The sequence below is a fragment of the Eleutherodactylus coqui genome, chromosome 10 (genome assembly GCF_035609145.1).
Source record: "Eleutherodactylus coqui strain aEleCoq1 chromosome 10, aEleCoq1.hap1, whole genome shotgun sequence".
Lineage (NCBI taxonomy): Eukaryota > Metazoa > Chordata > Amphibia > Anura > Eleutherodactylidae > Eleutherodactylus > Eleutherodactylus coqui.
In genome coordinates this window covers 57,790,718-57,811,251 of record NC_089846.1, presented here as the reverse complement: position 1 = coordinate 57,811,251, position 20,534 = coordinate 57,790,718, and the positions used below count along the sequence as shown (strand labels likewise).

The following is a 20,534-nucleotide window of genomic DNA, read 5'->3' as shown; positions in this document are numbered from 1 at the left end:
TCCACATTATACATCTTTTCTTTTCACTCAGTTGGGAGTATTTACCTCAGGTTACTGCCCTCTATGAGTTAGTCTTCTGGGAGAGTGATAAATAATTCCACTTATCCTGTATTAGTACTGCCAGTTAACCCTTTGTCAGATTTGTGACTAGTAGCGGTGTGATGCCTTATTTCTCTTTCCACTAATCTTTGGTCAGAAGAATTATATAAGTGCCCTATGGAAATGTTAGTGCATCCTGGATTCTGTCCAGCCTAACAGATTTTTGTGGTAATAGCCATACCACTATTCGCACACGCCGTCATAAAAAGTGATGCTAGACACAAAATGTTATGTCACAAGTAGTCTGAGTACGCTTTGATGGGTAAGCACTAGATAGCACCGGAGGGGGAGTTGTGTTTAGAGGTTTCGCATTGCACACTCGGTGACTACGCAGATGGTGCTCCAGATGTTATTGTGTAGGACACTGAAGACTAGTCTACTGTGGACCTGTGCACTCTGTTTTAGAAACTCCGGGCTCGGCTTGTTTTTAAGGTGTACAAGGCAGCTGTCTGTGGGTACCATCAACCCACAGATACAGAATGGAAGAGGCTGAGAGAATATTCTATAATTTGTGAGAATAGCTGAATCTTGGAGCCGTGCAGCGTGGAATAGCCAGTGAGTGTGGACCGGTAGAGAAGAAGAGTGGAATTGGGCCAGGACCTGCAGATAACGTAGACTGTGGTTTCTCCTGCATCCCCGTGAGTGCTCCCTGTCACACCACCGGACAAGTTGCTGCTGAGTTGAACTTTAGTAAAACGACCAGTCGCCCATCCATTTCCGGAGACTCTGTCTTAAACAAATGCCCATGTGTGTGTGAATTTACTCCACCAACTAGGAAGTACCCCAAGAAAGCTGCGCAAGAGAGGATGGCTACTCCATTAGCCATTATTCCCCGTTGCAGAAGAAACGGTGGCGTCACGTGTGACAAAAGGACTAAGGTAATCCACAACTGGGCTCCCCTGGTTTATTAACCTGCCCTCGGCCCTTGGATGTGTCACCAGTTACCCTCTGGGTGGGAGACAGTAGAGCCACTAGGCCCAAACTCTACCCTGCCATCTCCTAGGCCGTGGCCAGCTTCTCGGACCGCTGCAGATAAATTCCTGAATAAATAGGTTCAGAGTGTCTTTCACATCGATGAGTGGTTCCGAGAATCCCATGAAAAAAATTTCAAGACCATAACGCTGCTGACACCAGCTTGTGTTCTTCCAGCAATGGTTGCAGGCAGTTTGTTTTCACCTGACATGCCAATGTCCATTTGATGAAGCAGAAAATGTAATTAATCAGAGAAGATAAGCTTTTGTCTATTAGCGGTGGTTCAATAAGACATGTTGATCGCTTTTTAATTAACCCTTTCCAATCCACTGTCTGATCTCTGAAGACATTATGATTTAAGGCTGTACAGCTCTGATGTTGGTAGACATCCGTCAGGGTTCCCTTACTGTATATTGCCAGCCCCTCTGCTGTCGGAGCCTATCCAACGTGTTACCTCATGCAGTACTGGCTTTAGCCAGCATATAGCACTGTTGTAAAACGGCAGAAAAAGAGTAAGCCCCCTAGAAAAACCAGGATGCAAATTGGATTGGAAAGAGTTAACCCCTTAAGGACTAAGCACAGTAAATATACAGCGCTTGTTCCTGGGCTTTAATCCTGGCTGATAGCAGTGCAGGACTAAAAATCCTACAATCAAGCAGGATCAGGTCAAGTTCTCGACTGTAAGTAACAGCTGAGGACTCAGAGGAGCAGCGTTTTTTAACCACTTCTGCCTTCTCCTTTCCAAGCTACATAGTACTCAATGAGCAATGTACTCAAAAGTGAAAGCCGAAGTGTTAGTTCCGCTATGTGACTCAACGATCATGTGACTGACGGTTGTCCCTGTCAAAACAGAGCTGCAATGTCCTAGCAGACCCTGATCAGCTCTGTTAGTGACTACTATCATTACAGGGGTAATGTTTCTCCTGTAACTTGGGCTCCTATGGGGCTACAGTGGAAAAGTATGAAATAAAAACAAAGACAATGTGAATGATCCCCAAAGGTCTTATATGATGTCATAGGGAACATAGATGTTAAAAAAAATAGTTACAAAAATAAGTAAAAAAAAAATTACAGAATGAAATAAAAATATATACATAAGAAAGAATGTATCCCACCACCAACGCCAACCAAAACAGTCGGCATATGCGACTGTAATCCAAAACTATACAAATTATATATCAAAATATCAAAAACAAAACGAGGAATCCATTCCCATACTTAATTTAGCGTAAATATACCAATTTTAAAAATAAACAACAGTAAATTTTAAAAATCAACATTGTTTTACCTTTTTACTCCCAACAAAACTAAGGGTGGATTCACACGAGCGTGTTTATGGGTGTACAGTTGTGCGCACAAAAACACGCTCCTATTAGAAACATTGGTTCCCTAAGGTGTGTTCACATATCCGTGTTTTATGGCGTGCAAACGCACGTACCTGCAAAACATAGGACATCCATGCACCATAGGTCCATGGTGCGCGTCAATATTTCCCAGCGGAGAGATCCCTTGTCATTGAACACTGTGACAGCACTGTCACGGTGATCAGTGTCAAGAGGACTCCCCACGGGGAGTAAAGAATCCCCTGCCACAGCTGTCACAGCTGTGATAGCTGTGGCAAAGGATTTCTTCATCTTCGCAATGAGTAAAGAATCCCGGACCACAGCTGTCACAGCTGTGGCAGAGGATCGCGATGTTCTCCCATTGCTTTCAATGGGACCGGCACTTCTGCAGTACCATTGAAAGCAATGGGCTGCTGGCAAGCCTGCATGGATTTTCAGGGAAGGGCTTTACATATAAGCCCTTCCCTGAAAATCATCCCTAGAATGTGTTAAAATTTTAAAAAAATTATACTCGCCTCTCCTCAGCTGCCGGGGCTCATGCGCGTCTAGCCTGTCTTCTCCCTGCATTGCTCTGAGGCTCTTTCAGCAGGTGAGCATTTAAAATCCTTGCCTGCTGAAAGGGCTGTATCTGATTGGCTGAGCACTCAGCCAATCACAGGCAGCTCTCAGCCATTCATTGAATGACAGCTGAGTTCTGCCTGTGATTGGTCACAGCACTCAGCCAATCACAGGCAGCACCTGGCCATTCATAGCATTCAATGAATGGCCAAGCACTGCTTGTGATTGGCTGAGTGCTGTGACCAAAAATTCCCCCAAATCCCTGCAGGGCTTGCTAGCAGCCCATTGCTTTCAGTGGGACTGCAGGAGTGCTGGTCCTATTGAAAGCAATGGGAGAACATTGTGATCCTCTGTCACAGCTGTCACAGTGGTGGTAGGGGATTCTTTACTCCCCACGGGGATGAAGAAATCCTCTGCCACAGCAGTGACAGCTGGGCGGAGGATTCTTTACTCCCTGTGGAGATGAAGAAATCCTCTGCCACAGCTGTGACAGCTATGATAGCTGTCGCAGGGGATTCTTTACTTCCCATGAGGAGTCCTCTCGGCACTGATCACTGTGAAAGCAATGGGCTGCTGGCAAGGCTTGCAGGGATTTGGGGGGATTTTTGGTCACAGCACTCAGCCAATCACAGGCAGTGCTTAGCCATTCATTGAATGCTATGAATGGCCGGGTGTTCAGTGACAAGGGGACTCCCTGTGGGGAATATTTACAAGGCAGCAGCGGAGAGGTGAGTATATATATTTATTTTTTTACATAAAACAGGGATGATTTTTCAGGGAAGGGCTTATATTTAAAGCCCTTCCCTGAAAATCACTGCAGGGGTTGCTGCCAGCCCATTTCTTGCACCTATGTATGGCACACGCACTTGCTTGTGTGAAGCCACCCTACAAAACTAAAAGGTCAGTGAAAAAAGATATTAAAAAATAGCCCTAAAGTCATGGAAAAAAAAGCAGAAAAAATAATTTTGGTAGATGAAGAAAAAAGAAATAGGGCAGTAAATTCACGACATGGGTAAAATCCCTAAAAAGTTACTAGTCCTTTAGGACCAAAACACCCTGGTCCATAACAGGTTACATTTTTTTCTTTGGTACAGTGAAACCAAAACAGCACAATTCTGACATTGTTTATTTTTTTCTTCTGACAGCATTTGTTGTGTGGCATTAATAATGTAATATTTTAATAATCTGGACTCTTGTGGATGTAGTGATAGAATTTTTATGAGATGATTGGGAAAGGGGGGGGGGGGGTTTAAACTTTTAATATTTATTTTTTTTAATAATTAAAAAAACTAATTTTGACAATTCTCTTTAGTCCCCATGGGGCAATTGAACTTGCGATAGTTTGATTGTTCATACTGTATTATGCAATACCATAATATTACATTATGCTGTATTCAGACAGGCAGTTTATCAAGATATCCCAAACTATCTTCTCGATAGTTTGGCATTATTTCTTTGCTTATGTGCTGAACGTTTCTTTAAAGGATTATTTTGGTTGCAATAGAACATAATGTATAAAATAAAATTTTACACTTATATAGTGTAAAGAAGATAATGTGCACGTGTGTTCTGGAAGTTTCTGGATGATCTATGTAGTCTTGTGTTTCTGTGTTTTTCCATTGCCTTCTATGTGTATGGATATGATGTGAATTGTACCTTTGCAGCACTGAATGGGTTACTGTCTGGGTTATGTCTGCGAAAGTATCTATTTGTATGTCATGTGACCTTGTTTTATATTTGTGAGTGCAAGGTGCATGACTGAGTCTTTCTTTCCTGTGAGCTTTCTGGGAGAGTGGAGTCAGAAGCCAGGCTGCACACAGACACCTTCAATCTATATACAGGGAAGATGGAAGATGCCGAGTGGATACACCTTCAATGCCACGGACCCCTTCTTCTCCTTGCCCTTTTGCAAGTGGAATTTTCCCGAAGTGCAATGTCAGCTGAAGAGTGTAAGTTCTGTGAGAGTGGACCGGTAGAGTGTTGGCGGAGTTTCTAGAGAGTCGGTGTCCGAGACCAGGAAACCACAGATAACTAGGCCTGTATAAGTCACCCTGTTTCTCCCATGTTTCCTCCGTGACGCTTCACGTGTTCTGAACCCTCACTACTTTGCCTGTGGATGTACCAAAAACTGTTATTCAAGTGTTTGTTCAAGTTGTTCAGTAAACTGCTTTACCGACTGTTACCGGTTTGGCATTTTGAATTCTACCCCATGTGGACTGGAGAATTCGCCGTGGAGAAAGGAACAGTGGTGTCATGCATGACAAAGAAGAACCAAGGTATTCCACTTGCGGGTTTCCCTATTTCATATAGTCTGCCTGCGCCCCTTGAACTTGTCCCTGGTTGCCCTCTGGGTAGGTGATGGTAAATAAGTGAACAACTTTTTTTAACCGCTGTTTCCTAGGCTGGGGCCTGTTCCTCAGACGCTGCACTTACGCAGCTATAGATACATGAATATGCTAGAGATGTAAACTTATTATGATTCGCTATAAAATTCTCATTGCATAGTGATTGGATGTTGATGGGGCAAGGTAGTGCGTAACCAACTCCTAAGAAGTGCTAGAAATTTTGCTATAAAAAATATGCAATAATACAGTGCTTCTGAAAAGCTTGAAAACATCACTAGTGTTTCTCATTGTTTTCTTCTCCGATGCATCAAATAATAATTAGGCATACCTGATTGACAAGGCTATGATACCTGTTGAGTTTCACCTAAATTGAGTGTATACTCTAGCAAGGCTTAACTGCCGCAATCAGCGTGAACGCTGATCACAGCTGTTGCTGGAGGGTGTCAGCTATAAAAGATGTCTGACACCCGCCATGTATATAGTGGACTCGACTCCTGAACTCACTTCATATACAGACACTTAATGTGCCCCGTACATACATATAGCAGCTCTAGTAACAAAAAAAAACTTAGATGCCCCCACATGGGGTCTGGTAATATGGATGCTACAGTGCAACACTATTCTATGCATAGGCAATCTGTTCATTAGGAATTTCTTCTTGTTCTTTCTCCTTACTTTATTCCCTCGCTTTATGAAGACATCTTTCCGCTGAAGTGCCTTCTCCTTTTCCTCTGCAACAAACATGGCCTTCACCAATTCTCCAGAGAGTAATGTTTGTACTAGGAAATGTAAAATGTTATGGGTTAAAAAAACGTTTACATTTTCCATCTTTAGGTACACTTTTATGAAGCTCAATGACACTTGAACTGTAGACTTAGTGATCTTGTCTCCAGCCACCCATCCCCATCGAGAGCTGACGGAAAACACATTTATATAGCTCCCATTGATCCCAATAATAAATCTGTCTTCACTAACCTTCTAAGCTCCACCTAGTGGTGACTATACACAGCCAGATTGTATTAGTTTACTTTATGGCTATGTAAGGGGTAGCAGAGGATTCGGAGCTCTGTATCACAAAAGATGAAGTCTGATCCCTATAAAGTTCTATTATGAAGTTAAATCAAAACAAAATTTTAGCCCGAAACACAAAATCACAAATCCACTGTGCAAAAGCCTTCCCTCCGATACTCACCGTGATCGTGGCATTTTACAGGTTTCCCTGCTTGCTTTAAAGCCCAGGATGTTCCATTTGTACATGGAAGACAGATAGGTCTGCAGGAAGAGAAAACCGTGTCATTGTTGCTATCTAAATAATTACATTCTTTTCCACTAAAGCCAAATAATCTCTGGCTCTAACAAGAAAAATCCAAATTCCTAGTGTTTACAGTTGCTATCAAAAGTATTCAGCACCCAATGTAAATTAGGTTTATTTACCAAATTTGGACATTTTCAGCGTTTTGCAAAAAAAACCCCACAAGCAATCAATCAAACAAGAACAATTTAAATAGCTCAATACAATTAACAACAAGTGATTTCTGCAAATTCAACACAAAATGACACTTTTAATGGCTACTGAAGTCTCAGGATTATTCAACCCTGTGTTGTATAGGTATTAATAAAATGTTCCTTGTAGTGTTTATTGGGTAAAACTAATCTCTCCTTGTATTACATAAGGTGTCATGTAGCATTTACTGGTCAGAAGGCCACACTCTACCATGTTTTTCACTATAATGTTACTAAGATGGTTATAAAGAGCAGTAGGGATAGTTGTGAGGCATTTCCCCAGTCCCTGATCATACCAACCTTATTGCCCCATACTAATACAATCAAAGAACTTGCACTTATAACAATGCAAGCCACACTGTCCCCATAACTGTGCAAGCTTCAATAACGTGCCACCCTCCATAACAGACACAACTGCAGCACCTCTATAATAATGCCAGTTCCCATGCCCTATAATAAAAGCTAGTCACGATGCCCCATTCTCTAGTGATTGCATCCACAGCACTTAACCCCTTAGTGACCAGCCCATTGCTTTTTTTACATCCTAGCTTGCTGGGCCTTAATCCCTGAGGACGTAGAAACATGTTTCCTGCAGGGATTAAGGCCCTGCAAGCTGAGGACGTGACAGCTCCATGCTGCCAGCTACCTCTGAAATTTTACCTAATGCCGGCGATCACATAAAAGTCAACAAAAAGTAAAAAAAAGTTAAAGATTCAGATGCCCTGATGGATGTGATCCATCAGAGCAGCTGAAAGTACTCACCCGCCTTCTCTGCGATATTCTGCGTGGTCCTGGTCTCCCGCGTCCCGACAGCACCTTCTGTGAATGCGTGCGAGATGTCATATATCGGGCGCGTGGCCCGGGAAATTTAAAAACTCTCTGGCTCCCATGTGTAGCCGAGATCAGAGAGATGTCACCGGGACCGCTGTTTGCGGTTCCCAGTCACATGATCGCTGATAGCCAATGGATAACAGCGATCATGTAAAGTAAAAAATGTTTTAAAAAAGTTTAAAAAAAGAAAGAAAAAAAAGTTCAAGTTTCATCTTCCCTCACGGATCATATCAATGAGGGGAGATGAAATTATGTAACGCCCCGGATTTATCCGTGGGCCTCACCACGGTTTCTGCGCACGAGCCAGGCCCCAAGATGGCGGACGCGTGTGCAAAAGCCGCAGATTGCCAGGGTAATTTAAAATCTCCCTGCTCCTGGCTACCAAACATAGCCAAGAGCCTGGAGATTTCACCAGGGCCCGCAGTAAAAGTAAAAAAAAGTTAAAGTTTCACCTCCAACCATGGATCCAATTCATGAGGGGAGGTGAAATTACTTACCTAAGGCTTCCGGCAATGTCCCCCAATGGGATCTTTATCCACAGACCTTTCTCCAACTTTCGCGCATGTGCCCATCAGCAAAATGGCGAATGCAAGCGCAGAAACTGTGGAGGGTCCTGGAAATTTAAAGTCTCCTTGCTCCTGACTACAAAACTTAGCAGAGAGCCTGGAGCAGTGACCGATAGCTGCCGTGAGCAGTCCCCGGTAACGTAATCGCCGTTATCCAATGGATAAAGGCAATTGCGTAAAAGTTAAGACACAGTTAAAGTTTGATGTGCCTTTCAATTTGAGCCCCGTTGTGCATACGGACATAGTATTAGGGCCACAACGAGTATGTTTCTGAACATGGGACAAATGGGGGGATCTATTTTGGGGTGAAAGTCTTCATTCAGATATGTATGCTGTACAAAAAAAATGTTTTTAAAATGACGCAATTGCCCAACAAATTAAAATCGTAATGTTTTTCCTTTTGCTTTGCTCAGATTCATTCAAAAACTGTGGGGTCAAACTGCGCAGTAGACCCCTAGATGAATTCATTAAGGGGTCTTATTTTCAAAATGGGGTAATTTGTGGGGGTTCTCCATGGTTTTGGCCGCTCAAGGGCCATACAAGTGAGCAATGGGGCCTAAATCACCTTCAAGCAAAATGTCTGTTCTGGAAGCCACCGGCTGCTCCTCTCGGTTTTGGCCCTATTGTGCATATGGACACAAGATTAGGGCCACAATGGGTATGCCTCTGAACACAGGACAAACAGGAGTATCCATTTTGGGTGCGAATCCTCATTTTCATGTGCACTATAGAAAAAAAATCCCATTTTTAAATGGCATATATGCAAAAATACGTAATTTTATTTTTTCTCCTCTAAATTGCATTCATTCCTGAAAAAAAAACTGTGGCGTAAAAATACTCCTGACCCCCCTCAGTGAATACATTAAGGGGTGTAGTTTTTAAAGTGAGGTAATGTGTGGGGTTATCTATAATTCTGACACCTATGAGCCTTTGCAATCTTGGCTTGGTGTAGGAAAACAAAATGTTCCTCAAAATGTTAAAAATCAATGTTAAATTTTTACGTCTCTTAAATGGTTAAAAAAAAACTGGTTTTTCCAATGTGCATCCAGAATAAAGTAAAGAGATGGAAATATATATCGTATCAAAAATTTTGTGTAGTACGTTTGCACATATGTAAGATATTGCAGTTGAAAATATGAAAAAATGAATTTTTTTTCAAAAATTCTCAATTTTGGTGCTGTTATTAAATATACACAAATTCTATCGGCCTATTTTTACCGCCTAAATTAAGTACAATATGTGACGAAGAAACAATGTCAGAATCACCTGGATATGCAAAACCTTTACAGAGTTATTCTATGTCAAAGTGATACATGTCAGATTTCCAAAATTTGGCCTGGTCATTAAGACGCAAACAGGCTTGGTCACTAAGGGGTTAAAATGTTTATGCTCAATTTAACCGAGTGCAAGAAGAAATCTTTGCTTGTTATACCTGATTTTTTGGGAAAACTCAATCTTCTCTTGCAGTTCAATGAGAGCCACATCATAATCAAAGGAATTCGCCAATTTCTTGTCCTGTTTGCCCGCTGGGTCATACTTCTCATGACGGTGAAGGTTCTTCACTTTGAATGTCTTATCTACAATAGATGTAAATAGAGTAAGCAGACACATACATAGTCCTGAGTGCCTCATATTGTAGGGTGTCTCCTAGAGGCTCATATCCCTGATAGAGAACATGTTAGAGGTTGTAGTTGGACATCAGCTGGAGCTTGAATGAAAATGGGAGCACTTACCTCCAACACTGACACTGATAGCACGGGGAGCATCATCAATGTAGAAGCAGTGAGCGGCAGTCAAGATGAAAAATTTGCTCACAATGGATCCTTTACACTTTTCTTGAGAACCTGCACGCTTTAAGTAAATAAAAGGAAAGAAAAGTGTCAAGATGTGTGGTAGATTCCAGCTCTTCTGAATATATGATAATAAATGGAGCCTGATGCTGGCACTTCATGTATACAGTCTGCTGGAAAAAGAACATCACCTGCTTTTTCTACAGCTATACTGCAATAGACGTACATGGCTTTCAGGCAGCTTACTGACACCGCTTATCTGCAGCTGCCTGGCACTAGAGGATTATGGCTTTCTGATAGCACACTGCTACTATTAACATACAGCTTTCTTATACTACATTTTTATGGTTTTCCATCCGCTTGCTCATGCAAATAATCTTCAGATTTTTTGCATTATCTAGTTATAGCTTTCTACTAGTGTGCTGAAACTTTAATCAACATTGTGGGAGATGGCCGATAGGGTCACCATTTTGTATGTATTTTCTGTTGTCAGCTATGAAGATGCTATATTGTGTCTCTAGTCTAATCCTCTGGGGGAAGGGAACATCGCCCTCCCACCTCCACAAGAACTGAAGGAGCAGTGCTTTGTGTCCATAAACTGGTCAAACTGGTTCTAACTGGCAAAAACCTATCTAGGAATGTCTTTGTCTTGGACAAGCAGAGAGGAGAAACAGGATGTTCTTCTCATGAGACCAAATTCAAGAATGAACTGAGCGTGCTCACCGAAGTTCCTCCCAGATGGATGACATCAAAAGCTACCTCACAAATACCTCCCTCTGAGAATGACCTATCAGCACACAAAATAATGTAACTGTATCCTAAATTACCTAATTTCCTGTGTTGAAACTTTATTTAAACTTTACCCGCCTTAATAAAGACGGACTCTTTTGGGACACATGATGGTCAAACGTGTGGTCTTTGAAAGGCTCTCCAGGCCTGCACATTATTCTTATCTAATATGGCACCCACAGTATATCTAAAAGCGCAAAAATTGCGTTAACAACAGCTTTATGGGATTTCAGATTTATAGCATTCTGACAACTTAAGGCCTGTTTACACAGGCCTTTGATCATATAGGAGCGTTCATTAGTACGCTTGTTCGCATGCTCATTGCCCTATATAAACAGGTCAATGATCAGCTGACAAACAAGCAAACACTTGTTCGTTGGCTGATCAGATTTTTTGTACAGCCAGAAAATACACTTTCAGCACATCTCCATGTGTGAACAGGAGGGATGTACTGCTGACATCAATGGAAGTGAATGGGGGACAGACGATCGTCTGAACGATCATTCATCTCCCAAAAAATATGAATCAGTCAGTGGAAAAGGCGAGGTTAAGCCATATTTACACGGGCAATGTTCCCACGCGAGTTCCGTCCGATTGCGATATGGACGGAACTCTCACAGGAAGAGAACCAATTCACTTTGCACACAAGCGATTTTTCACTAATTGCCGCATCTCCTATTTTGATGTGAGTCCTGCTGTGCTGATTGCTAAGCAAAAGAACTGTTGCTGAGGACTGTTGGAGCTGCGGACTGCTGCTGCCAAGAACAAACTACAGGATCACCCAACATCAAGAGCCATTTGCCCACCACGAACAAGGTTAGTAACAAGAGGTTAGTAACAGGACCTCCACCACTGTGAAGATCACAAGGAGGACTTGCTTGAGCTACACATCAACTGAGACACAGCTGCCAGACATGTAAGAGACCGGTCTCTATCTAGCCAACAACACTGGCCAACAAATAAAAATGTTTTGGAATGTTTCCTTATTAGCTCTAGTTTCTGTTCTATACAATAGGTGGACGTATGTTATTTTAACGGATTAAGAGAAAATGATACATTTTAATTACACATGCTAACAACATTAAAAGTGCATTTGAAATTTTTTTTTATGACAATTACATTCTAAAAGTTCTAAATTGATGGAAGAAGTCCTGGCGGGTGGTTCGGTGTGAAGAGAATCATGTGGTGACTTCATGAGATCGTTTTCCTTTGGCTTGCCTCTTGTAAGTGAGTTCCGGAGCATCCCAGCAGACCAGCAGTAATCCGCAAGCATTGCTTCATTCTAACGGCCCTGATACCTTTTTTCCATTACAGAAATCTCCTGTTGGAATCTTTATCCGTGTTCATCACTGACAGCTCCCCAACTAGGTGGATAGAAGTCTAGGTGGGAGTGGAGAAAATGGATTTTAAGGGACCTGTTGCATCCGAGTTGATGGTATTTTTCCAGAAGTTCTGTCACCAGCTGAGTGTAGTGATCATCTGTTTTGTTGCCTCAGAATCCATGAATAACTCCCTATAAGGTTTGCCAGGCTTCCTTTTTTTCCCTCCAAAACTTGGTCAAACTCAGGATACTTTACAAGTTGTCGAATTTGTGGCCCAACAAAAATACCTTCCTTAACCTTTGCATCACTCAATCTAGGAAATTAGTCTCTTAAATACTTAAACTTAAGTACTTAAGTACTTCCTGGTTTATACCTTAGACAAAATTTTTCATTAAACGCCGCTTTATATAAAGGGGTGGAAGAACAACATCTTTTGGGTCCAAGAGAGCCTCGGCAACGACATTTCTCTCGGTGGAGTCAAGATTTCTTGCAGGCCAGTCCGCTTAAATGTAATGTGATTTCCTATCCCTACTGTCCCACATCCATAAAAAGCAACAGTATTTCGTGTACCCCAGTTGCATTCCTAAGAGTACAGCGAGGACTTTTACATCGCCACAGATTTTCCACTTGTGTTCAGCATATTTGAGTCGAGGAGGGCTGTCATGTTTGCATAAGTCTCCTTCATGTGAACTGCATGACCAACAGGAATAGAAGGAAGATGGTTGCAGCTGTGAAGTAATACAGCTTTCAAACTAAGCTTGGAGGAGTCTATGAATGGCCTTCATTCAGTTGGATCATGGTTCAAATTTAAACATTTCAGCAAGCCATTAACGTCGCAGCAAACAACCAGATTGTTTATCTTCTCAAAAAAAAGAAGCTGATTCCTCTTCAGTTCTCTGTACTGTGAGACCCTGACATCACGTTGGGGAAGATTCCATTGCTGTAGTCTTGACCCTAGAAGTTCCACCTTCTCCTTTGACAAGTCAGGTCTCGAATGAGATCACTCAATTCCGCTTGACTCAGTCTGTACAGTGTTTCATCTTTTACCTCTAAGTCAGGGTCATGGGATGTGGAAGGCTTGTTGGGTTCTTCTTTTTCCACACTTTCTTCATTTTCTACTTCGAGCTCATAATGTTGGGGTGGAGTAGGAACTGGTAAACTATCTGAAAGTGGAATAAGTCAAACAGCAGATAGAAGATTCAGGTATTGAACTGTTCCTATTTTCTTCATTGACAATGCTGTCTTTTTAGGCGGAGTCAAGCAGAGATAGCAGCCATCTGTATGATTTGTAGGGTCCTGCCAAACCATAGGCACAGCAAAAGCGATAGATCGTTTTTTATTTTTCAGCCATTCTCATAGTTTAACTCAACTAGAGTTGTAACATATATGTGGAGCCCATGACCTATCCTGGTCCCCTACTTTCATACCAAAATAATGATGATAGCCAGTATTCACGAGAGGCGTTAGATTGCATTTCTGTGCCAAAAATGCTACTTCACCACTAATATAACAAAAATTATTCACTAAATTTACACATTTTTGTGACATTTTGATATAGCAAATTTAATACTTCAAAAGTGCTCCAAAACAGAAATTCTGAAAAAACAGAAAAACAGAAACAATATGAAACTCAGTCATAGCAACATTTATTATGTTTATAACCTACAAACATATGGAGAACATTGTGTTCTGTCAGTTGAAAGGTGTGACAACTCCCCCCAAAAAAGATTCCCACAAAATAAAAATGTAAACTCTAAAAAATGACATGTCACTGTATCTCCAAAGCAAGAGCTAATCGATCATTTACATAGTGATTTCTGACTTCAGCAGATGGAAAAACATAAAAATACACTAATTTTGAGCCCTAAACAAAATCATCGTTGGGCACTGTAAGTGAATAGGGACAATGCCACCTCTAGCCTTTTCAAGTGATGTTTCCTCTGATTGTTGATGTCCACTTTTGTTTTTCTAAGCCCAGATCGCCATTAAGACTACTCACAGCCATGACTGGTAGCTGTCCCCTTTGTGGCCCCAACTAATGACAGTGGAGAGAACCATTGGTTGTTGTCAATGCAGATTCTTATGCCCCCTTTTCACTTTAGTTTGGTTATGACGAGGGGTTCCCGACCACATGTTCATGGTAGTGAACTCAAGTGGGACATGACGTCACTCTCGTAGCTACTTGTGGTACTTGGGGGCAATGTTGGGTTGTTTGTTTATGGGTTTTGTTAATTAACCGCCCACCATAAACTGTTGTATATAGTTTTATTGGTTTTTGGGGTAGTTGATTATTTACCTGACCCTCCCAAGGCTGTGAGAATCAAGACTTTCAGTTACAGCAACCCTTTATTTGTGTGTGCAGGGGGTGACACTTTTTGTTAGAGCAGGGCAAGGAACTTCTGCAGGGCAGGATGCCAAAAAAAATATGCTTAAGTAGCAACACAACAGAGCATCATCAGACTTTGCACTTTGTAGTTTGCAAACTCTTCAAGCCGGCTGTATTTATAATCTCTTTTTATGCCAGATTTAACATTGTAACCGTGTTCTAAATTAACTTAATTTACTTTCTACAATCTTCCACAGTGTGACCAGATTATTAGGCACTGAAGTACTGGAAGTATTGGTTCCATAGGATTTTACATTTTAGTCATTACGTGTTAAATGTCAAACTAATATTTGCTACATCTGTACATACCCTAAGATGGTGCTGTTAAATAATATAATATGGCTGTTCTATTTGCACTTTAAGCAGCTTCCATTTTATTTCAAACCCTTCAAGTAAAACATGACAATGCAGCCTTCACACCAAAAAACATTGTGCACCCCTGATCTACAGTATAGTATCCTCAACTTGCAGGCCTATGACTTTCTGACTCCAACTTTCTTTTGGTGTAGCATGCCTAAGGCCCCCTTCACACAGGCGTATACACAGAGAATAGAACCCATTGATTTCAATGGGTTTGTTCACATGCGCGTATTTTAGCTGTACAGAAAACCCCCGCAGCCTGCTCCATTTTCCTGCGCATTTGCGCACCTCAAATCCTCATGGAATCAAATGCACACGCAATAGGCTAGAAGATGCATGAAACACTGTAATTTCACAGGAAAAAGAACACATCTGGAACTCGTTACATCAATTAGCCATTTCAATTGGTGCGTCTTTGTTTGCTGCACACGAATGAACATGCATTGCGGGTGCAAAAAGTACAGTACAATACGTCAAGGGGGCAAACAAAAAAGCAAAGTTGATTCCACAAATATGCAGTGCTCAGGCACGTGCAAATACACTTACACTCATGTGAAAAAGGGCATAAGGCTCTCTTACAGTATGCTTGTGAATGGTTTTGTGACACTAAGCATAAATAGACTTAAGTAAAGGGGGGTGTTTTACTAACTATTAAGAGCTTGGTGATGGCCACTTACAGTGATAGTAATTTTAGCTATCCAAGGAAATTTTTCTTGTACATCTTCTTGCTCGTCCGGGGGGAATTCTCTGGAAAGTCCACACATCTGTAGAATAGGTGTCTCATCTGAAAGTAATAGTAAGCAAACTTGATAAAAAAACAGAACCCATCCATACAGGACAAGATTAATGTTGTGGGCAGCTCCAAGGCACAAAATGTGATGGGTGCCTCCATCCCACCTATCAGACCTGAACTCCACCTGATCCCCATTACAGGCACATATAAGACCAAAGTCTTTGACTGTAACAAGGAGGCATCCTCTACGTCTAGAAGAAAGAACGTTTCTACACCAACATAGGAGTTTTTTTTACCGTAAGAGCAGTGAGACTGTGGAACTCTCTGCCAGGGGACGTAGAACTCGCTAAAAGAGTACAAGAGGGTCCTGGATGCCTTTGTGGAGTGTAATAACATTACATGTTATAGCTACCAATTATTTCAGAAGGGTCGGTGATCCAGGGATTTAATCTGATTGCAAGACTTTGAGTTGGGAAGAAATTTTTTTTCCCTAAAAGGAGAAAAATAGGCTTCTACCTCATGGAGTTTTTTGCCTTTTTCTAAATCAATGTTGCAGGATAACAGGCTGATGTGGATTTCAGCTTTACATACTATGTTACTATGTGGGGGAGATTGTCAGACATGCTCGTGGCCCTTCCCACTAAAGTCTATAGACCCACAAAATTGCCATTAGTATACTTTTCTATACTAGTTACCATATCACTAAATGATTTCCGCCTGTGGCCCGGTCTTCCAGCGCAGGCAGGTGTAACAACATCATAACAATACAGAACAAAAAGATGTAACTCTTCTAAAGGCCCATTTACACACAACGATTATCGCTCAAAATTTGCCCAAAATCCATCGTTTGAGCAATAAACATTGTGGATAAGTGCTCCCATCTTTCACTCTTCAGTTAAACGATGATTTTTAGCTCAGCATAAAATCCATGGTTCAGCCCGAGTGAAAATAACACAGACTGCATGCTGTGTTTGCTGTCCATGGTGCTAAATTCTCTATGGGAGCTGGGGATTACAATGTATTCAGCAGAGAGCCCGCGGCAGCGCCATTACAGAATAGTAGAGCTGTATGCAGAGAACAGACCACCTGCTGTTCTCTGCATACAGTTCCCAGAGGCTCATTAACATGCAACGTGATAAGCTGCTAATGGACATTAGTGTCCATTAGTAGTTTCTGCAAAACAATCGATCAAAACCTATCTTTTGAACGATTATCTTTGCGTGTAAATGGCTCCCTATTTAACATGTCATCAAATGCCTTCTTCATATCATCCCCCAATCAGCCATTACTTAACGTTCCTCTACTTGCTATTGTATCGACAGACTATTCCAGCCTGTGGCCTGTTTGTCCAGCAGCTTCATACAGGCAGGTGAAAAGGCTTCATTGCAACACAACAATAGGAAACGAAGAGATTTAAAGTTTCTCACCTAACATTTGACTAAAGGCCGTCAACAAATCACCTATAGATTTCATTGGGAAGACATGCGTCTCGCCACGTTTATTGGATGCAAGTTCATTGATTTCAGTCTTGTCAGTGTCTTCACCCAGGCCAAACACATAGACATCTGTACATAGGAGAAAAGTGATTCATTAAATGTGAGATAATGGATTGTAAATTGTTGAGGAACTTTGAGAATAAATGATATTATCACTCTAAACACAGGAGGCTGAGGTGGACATTCACTGTGAGGCAGGTTGTTATTTCCAGTTTCTGCTGTAATGTTCTTACCGTATTTTCCGGACTATAAGGCGCACCGGATTATAAGGCGCACTTTCTATGAGCGCATTATAAGCAATCTTGTTTCATATATAAGGCGCACTGGATTATAAGGCGCAGCACATTAGTGCTGTGCAGGGGCCGGAGAGGCTTCTATCAAGCCTGATAGAAGCCTGTCCGGTCAGATCGCGGTTGCTAGGCAGCCAGGGGCCTTCTGAAAGGCCCTAGGGCTGTCTATGCAGAGCGCCTAGCAAGTCGTGCGCTAGATGGGCACTCTGCATAGACAGCCCTGGGGCCTTTCAGGAGGTCCCCGGCTGCCTAGCAACCGCACAGCGTCCCGCGATCTCATCGTGGGACGCTGTACGGGCCCCCTGAACATCGGTTGCAGGCTGTTCTTACAGCGGGCACCCGGCGGCAGCAGTTCTGATGAGCCGCGCCGCTCGTTAGAACTGTTAACACTTTAAATACCGCTGTCAGAGCGGTATTTAAAGTGTTAACAGTTCTGACAAGCGGCGCGGCTCGTCGGAACTGCTGCCGCCGGGTGCCCGCTGTAAGAACAGCCGGCACCCGACGTTGTATGGAGCAGGATCCACCCGCGATCCCGCTCCATACTACTACTTGTTTGACTTGCGAACACAACGGACTTGCGAACGGGCTCCCGGAACGGAACCTGTTCGCAAGTCGGGGAGCACCTGTACTGTAAAAACCCAAGTGAAGAATAAATTCATAGGCGCACGGGGGGGGGGGGGGGGGGAGGAGCATGGTGTGTGCTGTGGTATGCCGCCCACGATAGAGGTAAAGGATCCTGTATGAACCCCTTTCTTTACTGTCGGGTTCATATATAAGGCGCACCGGATTATAAGGCGCACTTTCTATTTCTGAGAAATTCTCAGCATTTTATGTGCGCCTTATAGTCCGGAAAATACGGTACTTCTTTTCCATACTATAACCCTTCCCGATAATACAGTAGAACTTTGGTATCTGTATCTCATTGTAGGGGGATTGTATCTCTGATTTTGGAACACGCAAAGCTGGTAAAATGCATCACCCAAAGGTAACCCCCATACCGGTCAACTACTATGATGAGTCAATGTATGAAGCCCAGTTATTGTTTTTTTCCATACTCATCATTCTGGGGTATGTATATACTGTACATTAGGGTTTAATTGCTATTAATTTAATTTTGGCAAAACAAAATCATGATTCCTATATTCACACCCCACCCTTTTTTATCCCATTTGTCACTGACTTGAACCAAGTGCCCAAATTTATACTATGGTGCGAGTTTGTCATGAGGATACCAAATATGTGAAGGCTATGATATGTGATGCATTTTTTATCCATTTTTTGCATAACTTTTAAATTACATTTTTTTAACATTTTTGTAGTGCCATTTAAATGGGTTCTCCCTGGACTAAGATATTGATGATGAACTATCCTCGTTTATTGAAACACAGTGCAAGTGCTATATATACACCATGTAAATTCCATACCAAGATAATCTTCTCGTGTATTGTTTTTCCTGATGTTCAGCATTTGTTTGATGTACTTAATCTCCAAATTCGGGTCTCCACCCATATTATGCTTTCCTAAGGGGAAAAAAAACAGTTGTGAAAAGGAGATGACAAGAACCATTGTGTTTGTAGTGACATGAGGAGCTAGCTGTGAGGGTGAGGATAAAATACTAGATGCAAATTTGAGGAGAAATCTGAAGAACAGTGCTGGACTGGAGCTCCTTAGTAGTGTTGAGTGAACTTTTTTAAATTTTGGTTTGGGCAGTTTGCCAAATTTGGGCAAAAAGTTCAGCTTGGTCTGAATTAGTTCGAACTGAACTCAAATTTCACCAACACGCCTAAAACTAGGAAAAGAAAGAAGAGAAGTTTAATTGGGTTCACCGGAGATAAATCGCGCCAGGTTTAGGTTCACATCAACCAAACTTTTAGCAAAGTTCCGCCTTAAACAGTATTTCGGTTCATTCAACACTACTCCTCAGGGTACCATAGGAGATGATTCTGAGGGCCTATCCTCCATTTTATTACCATCCTGTTATCATTACACACTATAGGAATTTAATACCAAGAAGTGGCCGTGAGAGGGCTGATAGGTAGACTGGCCCCCCAGTTTCTGGCAGAGAGAGGGTGTTTTCTGCCTATTAATTACTAGACACCTGGCTAGGAGTGTCCATAGCAAAGAAAAGGTGTTGAGGTTCTCAGCTCAGTGTTCATCACAGGTCCATATGCTGGCCCCTGAGATGTCCAATGCAGACTAGTGTGGAGCTCCTACTGCCACTTGGAGAGCAACAAATCTGATAGGGATGTATGGCCTCTACATTGACATACTGGATGGATATGAACGGATGGACATTGTGTTATGTTATGGCATTAGGTCAATGTGACCAATAGGAGACATAATCCTATATTAGTTAGCAGACAGACAGCTAGGAATTATGTTATTTAATATATGTACACTGTGATGCTTAACAATAGTGTGGAGTGTATCTTTGCTGCTGATACTCCGTTAAACAATGGTATTCCAGCATTTATTTGGAAATGCTGGAATACCAGATTTTTTACTAAAGTTTTGGCCTGGATGTGAATTTGTACTGTGCCCATACCCATCTGGTGGAGGAAAAATGGCAGTCCTGTGAGCTGAAAACCCCTAAACTATCACAACACACAGGACATTTCATCAGTATAATCTACTTATAATCTAGCAAAACTTATTTGTAAACCACCTGAGAGAAAATAGACCCCAGTGACAAGTGATTCTCTCCAGAGTCACCTCCAAATGGGGTGTCTTCTGCTGGACTTTCAGGACCTATTATACTGTCAGAGCCGGGGCCAACCAGAGGATCTTCTTGCACTTTGGTGGGCCAGTCCAGCCCTTGCTGAGAATTTGTGGAGCAAAATGGAGCAGTGGCTTTGAATTGAAGAGCAAAAAGAAGCTGAACGGCTGAGATGATACAAGGATGAAGAACTGGATGAGATTTTGAAGAGTAATCTGAAGCACCATCTGTGATCTGATACTTGCCATCTGTCATCAGTAGGATAACATTTCTCATTTCCATGAACTTTTTGGGATCTCTCACATGTTGCAGAGACAACATTTCGCGGACTTTATACAGAGCAGCCCGAGTATTCGTTCCCTGTTTATCTTCATGTTCTATAAAAGAAAAATAGAAGCAGAATGATCAGGAAAAGAAGAAGTAATACAGCTTGTC

General features: G+C 42.0%; 1 protein-coding gene across 1 annotated transcript in view; it reads right to left on the bottom strand.

The window, feature by feature from the left end:
• The window catches only part of LOC136579754 (complement factor B-like), an 81,324-nt gene that overhangs the window by 21,208 nt on the left and 39,582 nt on the right, over positions 1 to 20,534 (bottom strand). The window contains exons 10-17 of the mRNA XM_066579815.1: positions 20,345 to 20,476; positions 18,808 to 18,903; positions 17,025 to 17,162; positions 15,542 to 15,648; positions 9,951 to 10,068; positions 9,650 to 9,794; positions 6,510 to 6,589; positions 5,993 to 6,096 (exon numbers count right to left, since the gene is read on the bottom strand). Of these exons, the coding sequence (XP_066435912.1) occupies positions 5,993 to 6,096; positions 6,510 to 6,589; positions 9,650 to 9,794; positions 9,951 to 10,068; positions 15,542 to 15,648; positions 17,025 to 17,162; positions 18,808 to 18,903; positions 20,345 to 20,476 (920 nt within the window). The remainder of the gene's footprint in view (positions 1 to 5,992; positions 6,097 to 6,509; positions 6,590 to 9,649; positions 9,795 to 9,950; positions 10,069 to 15,541; positions 15,649 to 17,024; positions 17,163 to 18,807; positions 18,904 to 20,344; positions 20,477 to 20,534) is intronic.